Source organism: Solanum stenotomum, chromosome 2, assembly GCF_019186545.1.
Source record: "Solanum stenotomum isolate F172 chromosome 2, ASM1918654v1, whole genome shotgun sequence".
Taxonomy (NCBI): domain Eukaryota; kingdom Viridiplantae; phylum Streptophyta; class Magnoliopsida; order Solanales; family Solanaceae; genus Solanum; species Solanum stenotomum.
The window spans coordinates 67,101,919-67,111,565 of NC_064283.1; the positions used below are offsets into that span (position 1 = coordinate 67,101,919).

The 9,647-nt window shown below is 30.8% G+C and overlaps 1 protein-coding gene across 1 annotated transcript; it reads left to right on the forward strand.

Annotated features, from left to right (window-relative positions):
* The first annotated feature begins 1,042 nt into the window (after nucleotides 1-1,042).
* Nucleotides 1,043-3,644, forward strand: LOC125856218 (UPF0481 protein At3g47200-like). The gene is made up of 3 exons (XM_049535758.1): nucleotides 1,043-1,117; nucleotides 2,230-3,339; nucleotides 3,417-3,644. The coding sequence occupies exons 1-3, from the start codon at nucleotides 1,043-1,045 to the stop codon at nucleotides 3,642-3,644; spliced, it is 1,413 nt and encodes a 470-aa protein (XP_049391715.1).
* Nucleotides 3,645-9,647: the final 6,003 nt, after the last annotated feature.

The window sequence follows — 9,647 nt, forward strand, 5'->3', positions numbered from 1 at the left end:
TTTATAAAATAATCGATTGAATTGTAACATTGATGTCCTCTACCCTACATGTATCTGAATACTATCTCCAATCATATGTATTTCTTCTTCTTTTATTTTTCCTTCTATATAATAGATACTCCATAGCAATGAAAAATCCACAAAAAGCAAGAGTTGAATAGACATACAAGAAAGAAACAGCCAAACCAAAGAGGTAATTTTCTGCATTTTCTCGATTTATGCTAAACACTATCAATTACTTATATTATTTTATATCTCAAGTTGAATTAGGTAAGGGTGTAAAATAATTCAACCGATTGATAAATCGAGCCCAAAAAAATATTATTAATTTATTGTTATTGGGTGAACTAGTTTTTAATGATTTTGTAAAAAAGATTATCGGGCTATCAATACGATTTTGATTTCTTAATATTGTTACCCAATAAGATGTTAGTAATTTACTACTTTATATCCGTACATAAATATCAAATATTAATCTCATTATCTTACTAGTTACTGTCTTTGTCCTTTAGCCTTTAATTCACACTTCACAATGATTTTGAGTTCACAACTTCACACTATACAAAACATCAAAACATAAAGCAAGAACCCTATTCCTCTTAATTTCTCTGTATAGTTCTTTTCATATTAGTTATTATTGTTTCTATTTTATGAGTGTTCTATAAAGTTATATTATTGTCTTGTTGTGTCAAATTATTGGAGAAGTCATATATTTGTTTTATAAGCATTTTCTTATGAGTTAAATCGAAAATCGAACCGTTAAAAAATAGATAAAAAATATCTTATTCATTTTTTAATTGATTTAGCATATTTAAGAATCGAACTGATAATACATAAATCGAATTGAATCGACCAATCACAGTACTTCTCATAAGTAACATGAGAGTTGATGTTGTATAATTTCCCTTTTATTGGTTTGTCTTTTCTTTTCAAATCAAATTCTGCAATGAATATATTGCTTTGGATTAATAATAATATGAATTGAAATTGAAAGGAAACAAAGTGTTTTTTTTTTGTAGGAATTACAGTTGAAGAGAGAGGGATGGCACACTCAGCCAGTGAGATTACCCCAATAAATGACCAACATTCACTACTTTCTCAAACTGTAAAAGATGAGGTCTCTCTCAACTATATAAATTGGTTTTTGATTTCATTAGTTCATTTTTCTTTTGATAATTAAATATATAATTTTTTTGTACCCTATGATTTTCTATGTGGATGAATTTCAAAGAGATTGTAAAATTTCTTAGGCTACTTCTCCTTTCACATATTTTTTGGTCTACCTCATAGTCCTAACACGTTCATTAGCCATGGTCATTCGTTAATTGGTCCATTTGGCACATCGGCAGCGATTGGAATTCACGCATGAGTTGTGTTGGACCGGAGTGTCATGAGATACATCTGAGTTAAGTTGAGGTGTCTAATAGAGATTGAATATATTTATAAAGTGTTATACTGACAGCTAAAGACAAATAATTTAAATTTATGTCTATGTATTTTGCCTTAATTTTGGTGGACATTTTTTTTTATCGTATAACACTATCGTAACATTTTTTTTTCATATGTAACATAAGATCCGCTGAATGTAAACAAAAGGGGATAAGACAAATATATATATACCTCTTCACCTTGCAGTTTAGAATATATATATTACTTGTTAAGAAAGTGGTATATATACCCGTTGTCTGTCAAAGTAAAAATGCATAACATACCATATATTGAATCAACACTAAATGATAAATATGTGTATAGAATCTTGTATTCACTCGTTTATGGGAATTCACCTCAGAAATTTCCTTTTGTTTGCTCGAAAAACTTAGTCTTTACTAGAAAAGAAAAAGTTAAATTTTCAGATGTATGTGGTACGAAGGAAAATATTTCTTACTTATTTTTAAGTATTTATAATTACGTAAATAGAAATCACTGTCCCAAGAGCTATACAATCTAAGAAAAAAAAAATATAGGATTGGGCTGATAGAGAGGGGGGGGAGGGGGAAGGCGAAAGTGTTGGAAAGAAGTCAATTAGCGCTGAACGTCACTTATGGAACAACTGTTTTACGTACTTCAGCCAGAGAATTAGTCATTTTCATGAAAATTTAAGGACAATATATAATACACATTTTAGCCAAATAAATATAGAAAATAATATTTTCATCCACACTAAACACACTGAAATTTTTACATTTTGTTTTGTCTGGTCATTTTATGATTCTTTTCCAGTAATTACAGATAGATGAAGGGAGGAAAGCAGATCATCAGGATCCAAATGTAGTGGTATCTATAAATCAAAGATATGATGAAATATTTAAGGATTTGGACAACAATACATGCATCAAATCTGCGACCATATTCAAAGTAAATGTGGGGCTACGGAAATCAAATGAAAATGCTTATACGCCAATGCTGATCTCCATTGGCCCTTACCACAAGAAAAATTCTCAACTTGACTCCATGAAAAAGTACAAATTGTTGTACCTACGACGGTATCTCCAAAGGAAAAATGGGCTTAATGTGGAAAGTTGCATTAGTGAATTGGAGAAAATAAAAAATGTAGCACTAAAGTGCTATAACGACGACCTTGACACTGATATTGTTAAAGAATTTTCAGAAATGTTGTTGCTTGATGGTTGTTTTGTGGTTGAATTTATTCGAGAGTGCGGTGGAGAAGAGGAAAAAGAAGACATCATCAAATTGGAATGGATGAAGAATCAAGTATGTCAAGATATGGTGTTACTAGAAAACCAACTCCCTTTCTTTGAGCTCGTCATACTTTATCACATGACAATGCATCCTAATGAAGAGAACGTCTTGTATATGGTGAGACGCACCTTTCTTGATACTTTTCCAAAGGTGAAAGGTATACCCAAATCAGAAATTCAAGGTATAACAGAACGATTCGACCATTTACTTGATGTGCTACACATGTTTTGTCGCCCATCAGGTGAGAAAGATGAACAAAACATGGATGCTAACTCGCAAAACCAGTGTTGCAAGATAAGTTTCTGTGGCAACATGCGTTTGCAATTATCAAAAGAAATCCCTGAATCTCTTGATTTTTGGCAATGCTATCATATTCCAACTGCAAAAGAGCTTTTTGACTCTGGGGTTAGCTTCTTAAAAATAGGATTTGTGGAAGAAAATGACGAGGATAAAACATCATTATTCGATATCACATTTGAGAAGGGATTAATGAAAATCCCGTGTTTCGCGATTGAGGATACTATGGAAACCTTCCTTAGAAATATGATAGCTTTTGAGCAACATACTTCAAAAGAACTATATCCTTATTTCTCGAATTATGCACATTTAATGACTCAACTTATTGGATCACATAGAGATGTGAATTTTCTTCGCCAAAACAAAATAATCCTTAAGGACATATAGGAGATGACAAACAAGTGGCCAACATCTTCAAGAAACTTTCAGATGGGGTGGATGTGGCAATCGAAAAGTTTTATTACATAGAAGAATGCAGCAAATTGACTCAACATTGTGAAAAGCCATGGAATCAAATGAAGGCAAGTTTGAGGCACAACTATTTTCAGAGTCCTTGGGCAGGAGCTTCAACTGTGGCAGCTATTACACTTCTTGTGCTCACAGTTATACAGACTGTTCTGGCTTTTACCGGTTATGTTAATAAGTAATCTTTGTTGTAGCTATGTAACACAATTGTTGACTCATCGAGTAGTGATCAGGGGTGGCTCGACAGTGTTAAAAAAAAGACATGTGCCTTAGGCCCCAAATTTAAGGGGCCTCATTTTTAGTAATAATAGGTTATAAGTTATTGTTTTTTTAACAAATATTGAATACTATTTGTAGAAAAAGTAAACTTTTCATGAAAAATGAAGGGATTATTGGAAGAGATTTGACATATTTGGAGTACTATATATCTCATGAAAAATAATTTAAAATAAGAATGGTTATATCATCAGATGAAAACTAGAAGAAATCAATTATATAAAAGTTATTAACAATTTAAGTTTAAGGCCCCGTTTGATTTTTGCTTTAGGCCACTAATATGCTTGCGCCGCCCCTGGTAGTGATTCCTCATTATGCAATTATTTGTGTGTTGATGAGCTTAATATTGTGTCTCACCTCCATTATGGGGTAGGACTAAAGCTAATAATTTCAGCTCATATTTATAAAATTAGCTTATTTAATCCATATTTTTATTTGAGGTATTTTATTTTATTTTTTGCATTAATAGTATATTTGAGGTAAACTTGCTTGTGATTTGAGTCAAATTTTAAATCGTTAGTTTGTTCTCAAAGTAAGTAATAAGATACATTTCGCGAATAAAAAAGGCCTATGCATATAAGGGAGTAGAGCATTTTTATCATTATTATTACTCCTAGCTTGCTTCTAAAACCAGCAAAGACTTGCTTTGTTAGTGCTTTTGTATGAATGCTTGTTGCAGATATCTCAGTCTCTTTTGATGATTAAGAAATTACATACACCAGAACTCAAAATCTAATTACTTGTATATATTACTGTTATGGATTTTTTCCTATTTTTTAGAAAATTAGAGTTGAAAGAAAAATAGAGCAGAGGGGTACCTTATAGTAGATTCTAAGAAACTTTCCAGTTAAAGATAAGAGCTTTATTGATACCATCAATATGCAAATAACATGTGAAAGTTTTGTTTGAGGAGTATTTGGTTTCCAATCACAAAACTTCAACCCGAGAGCTTACACTGCAGTCAGTACTCGGTACCATTGTTAGTCTCAAGAGAACCCTTGAACTAGCTTGCTTCAGGGAAATTGTTGTCAAGAAGAGATAGGAGTGTCGGCGGACATTTTCAAAGAGTTTTACTGTCTTTTATAATGCTTCTGTTGCTTCAGCTCATATTTATAAAATTGTCTTATTTAATCCATATTTTTATTTGAGGTAATTTTTTATTTTTTTTTTGCATTATAAGCATATTTGAGGTAAACTTGCTTGTGATTTGAGGCAAATTTTAAATCTTTAGGGGTCGTTTGGTTGGAAATAAGTTATCCTGGGATTAGCTATCCTGGCAGGGGCAGATTTACCTATATGGAAGGTGTATCACGTGACACGGCTTTGTCGAAATTTTTTACGAAATATACCTGTAAAACAAAAAAATAAAAAAAAAAATAAAAAATAAAAGATGCTAAAAGATAAAATATTTCAAAGGACACCATTGTCACTGATTGCGCTTGGCTCAGGTGGCAGACATGCTGCACGCAAAGGGCAGCGTCACGAGTTCGATTTCGAGGTGTGTATTTTTACTCTAGTTTATTCGCGTTTTTTTTTTTTCACGTTTGAATTTTTTCCTTTTTAAAATTTATTAAAATTTTGTTTTAAATTCAAAACAATAGGTCCCCTTTATTAAAAACCTATCGACCCAGTCTAATTCATTCAAAATCTAACTACTTTTTTTTTTATTTTTAGAATTAATATAAAACTCAAAATCTTTGAGTCCTTTATCAATTAGAATTATAGTTAAATACAAATAGTGTTGACTCCTTAAATTCTTGTATTTGTATATTTCTGACTTGTGAGTTTGTTCAATTTTCTTTCTGTTCTTGGTGAAGTCTCACAAGTCACATGTTGTATAAAACTTTATTTAATAATATGAAAATGTGAATGGTTTAATTTAAAATTTTAAAATATTATCTAACTAAAAGAGGCCTCAAATTTTTGGAGGCCTAAAGCAAAACCTTCTTTTATTTTCTTCTTGAGTCATTTTTGTCTCTTTAATGGTGACACCGCTTAGAAAAAATCCTGCGTACGCCACTGTATCCTAGGATTTTTGCCTCTTTATGGTGACACCGCTTAGAAAAAACCATGCGTACGCCACTGTATCCTGGGATAACTTATCCCATCACTATGATATACATGGTGGGATAAGTTATCCCAAACATGGCAACCAAACAACATAAATTTTTTTTATCCCATCACTATTATATTTAATCCCTCACACCAAACAAGCCCTTAGTTTGCTCTCAAAGTATGTAATAAGATACATTTCGCGAATAAAAAAGGCCCAAGTCTGATTTATGTCCGTCTGGGCCGATACTTGGGCCTAATTTCGCCTTTTGGGCCTTTGGCCCACTTTGCACCTGTCCTACAACTTTTACATATAGCAAACACAAAAATTATATTTATATGCTATAACTATAGTTTGCATAATTGCGTTCTATAACAAACATAAATATGTATAAATTAAAACGCTATAAATATACAAAAGAAAACAGTTGTCTATAATATGTTTCTGTTTCAGTATACATATACAAAAGATCAATTGTATAATATGTGTTTGTATAAAGCGAGAAAGAGAGAAAGGCAAAAGAGAATTGGGCAGGAGAATATTTGTATTGTAAATTATAAGTGTATAGGACAAAGATAAATATATTTGCATGTGTATATACAATTTTCTCTTAAATATATTTGCATGCGTATATATAATTTTCTCTCGTTTTATACAAACAGAAATATAATTTATACATTTCTGTTTGTATAAGCGAGAAAGGCGAGGAAGAGATTGGCGAGCAAGATATGGGAGAGTAGCGAGCGAGATCTGGGAAAGGGGAGAGAGGGAAACGAAAATATATGTATATATACAATTTTCTCTCGCTTTATGCAGATTTAAAGACACGAAAGGAGAGTCATCATTACATTCGCAAGCAAGCCACGAAGCAAGTGGTAATGCGACCAAATATTCTTAACATGAATGCAACTTAAAGATAGAAGGCGACACGAAGCTAAAACAAATTATGGAAACAAATTGTCGAACTTATGATTAGAATATAAGCAAGCCGTATTTTCCTAATTACAATTAAAACTAGGACAACCACACTTGAAATTAACCCAATAGATTTATGCTTTTAGTGAAGCTATGCCTCAGATATTTGAAGAGAAAGAGGAATAAAATTGATAAGCAGGGAGGGGCTTAAAGAAGGCAGCCTTGAAGTGAACAGGGGATTGGGACGTCAAGCTATATTGAATTCACAACAAACAGAGGCAAGGCAAACCAAGACTAGTGGAAAAGTTTGAAACCAAATGAGATAAAATTCGGAAGCTAAAGAAAAACAAGCATAATATCGAATTATAAACTTGAAATCGATTTGAAGAGAAAAATAAAAATAAAAATATGATCAACTATAAGATTCACACACCCGTACAAATCATATTCAAAACTAAGTAAGCCGAGACCAAAATTTCAGCCAAAACAAAGAACTCTAATCTTCATACAACTATTGCCATCAAACAATCAGCTAAGCAAAGAGAAACTTAAAGAAAACTGAAGTTATATATCATTTTCGAGGCAGCGAACTGGAACAACGAGCTCTGCAGAAGCCTTCCACCACTAAGCTTCAAGAATTCCGACCAGTTCCCGTAAGCGACAGACAAGAATAAGAAAGTAAAATCGATGTAGTCAATGAACTAGGAATGTAGCCAAATTCAATTCATTTAGTAAATTCGGCTAGTAACTAAATAAGACAAATTAATATAAATTAATAAATAAGATTCTTAATCTTAACAAAATAAAATAATTGACTTAATTGTAAACTAATGATTTAAAAATATAAACTATTATATAACTAAATTAATTAGTAAAAATATTTAAACAAAACAAAATCTATTTTTTGAGATGATTTTTTAGATATTTATAAAATGTACTAATTATATATAAAATTATATAAAAAACATATTTATTATTTAAAAATTATAAAAGCGGCTAAATTTACTTTAAAATAACTTGAAAATATTTTGAATGTTATAAAACTAATTATTTCAAATCGTTCGAAATTGAAGAAACTCGATGATTAATATATATTGTGGAGGTCCAAAATTGGGTGTCAACAATAGCAATGATAGAGCCACATAGATCGAATCGTAATTAGTTAAACATTTTTTGTCAATAAACAATGTTACTTGACTAATGTGTATATAGAAAAATCATGATTATACATTTATAGATAAAAAAAAGTTACTTGACTAATTCTGGCTTAGCTATCTATTGCCATAGTAAGTACTTAGTGGAGTTGTTAAAGTATCACAACGCAAATCTGTCAACTCAAAAGATGAAAACACCACATGTGCACACAAACATAATAAAAGATTGTATCTTTCTCAATTTGTTGCAAAGGTTTTGAATTTCTTTCTTTTGGCTGTTTGTGTGCACATGTGGTGTTTTCAACTTTTGAGTTGTCAGATTTGCTTTGTGATCAGCAGCGGTCCGACACTCCTTCGTCAAAAAATTATATCGTACACATTATTACAAGTTGCACAGTAACTTCGTAACGAAATGATACCATGGGTTTCAAAACTATCCACTGCTTCCTGTCTGTTAAGTCACTGTCACTTTTTTTTTTTTTTCGAATCTTCCCTTAATTAATTTTTTGACCGTGTCTTCTTCACTATTTCTTTTGTACTCGGGGTCGACTCAACAAGATTGGAGGCCTAAAGTCAAACCTTAAAGAGGGCTCCTAATATTTTTTTTATTCATTTTTTTCAAAAATAAATAAATAATCATGTATATATTTATTTAAAATCTATTTTTCTTGCCTTTTAGATGTGAAGTCATTAATTACCTTTTTCTAATCAATTTGTTTTAGTAATTCCTTTTCAATTGATAATATAGCTAATGCATTCAATCTCACATTGTTGATCTTAAATAAGATTTTATCAATTTTAGTTTCGAAAAACTTCTTTCGGCTGAGGCAATAGTTACATGAATTGTTAACATTATTCTATAAGCAATATATGCATTAGGAAAAGAATCATGTCTTTTTATTTGATTGAATATTTCCATTAAATTATTATCTTCTACTTGTATTATTTCTCTTAGTAATAACTATAAATCGAGAATATATATATTTACTAACTAAGAATATCAACAATAACAGAAGTTCAAAAAAAATTATAAAATAAAGTTAGAATAATAAAACCTGGTTCACAAATTTGATAAGTTGATACAATAATGTTGAAATAGTGTTGCGTTCCTTCAATATAATGATTGCTTGCTGCACTTCTTAAGATTTTGAAGAAAACACTCAAAAGCAAATTTTGTTTTTATTAACTTGTAAGCAACAGTGAATAAAAAAGATGAGTATAAGGTAAATAATAATATAAGATCAAATTTTTAGGAGATAAATAAGGAAACACAATTTCCCACCTAAGGAAATATTTTCAAAAAATGTTTTATTCCCTTAGAGAAGTGGGGAAAACTAATGGCTATTTTGTTTTTTTTTTTATACTTCTTACATGTTTTAATTTAAAAATACATATAATTTTAAGTAATATGTATAAATATTTTTTTTAAAATTGGGAAATCCAAAAATATGGGGCCCCAAGCGATGACTTTAGTGGTCGAGTGGTTAAGACCATAAGTAATTTGTTCTTTCTTTCATTTTTTTTTTAGCTAAACCTCTTGGGGTTTCAAAAAGGGTGTATAAAAGATTGCTTCTTTTTTTTTGTTTTTTGGCAGTATCAGCAAAGAAACACTGTTCATTTCAAGGTTTTAAAAAGAAGTATAAACGTGTTTTTTTTTTTTTGACAAACCTCATTTTCCTAGGTGAAGTGACTTGTCTTTCTCTACTATAATGGAGTAGGATTTTTTTTCTTCTTATGTTAAGTGGTGTCAAGATTGAGGAAAAGGACTTGCCAACCTGCACCCTGTT

Coding starts and splice junctions, on each gene's coding strand:
- LOC125856218 (XM_049535758.1), top strand. CDS start 1,043: ATGGCACACTCAGCCAGTGAGATTACCCCAATAAATGACCAACATTCA. Junction 1,118..2,229: donor CTCAAACTGTAAAAGATGAG/GTCTCTCTCAAC, acceptor CAGTAATTACAG/ATAGATGAAGGGAGGAAAGC. Junction 3,340..3,416: donor TTATTGGATCACATAGAGAT/GTGAATTTTCTT, acceptor AACATCTTCAAG/AAACTTTCAGATGGGGTGGA.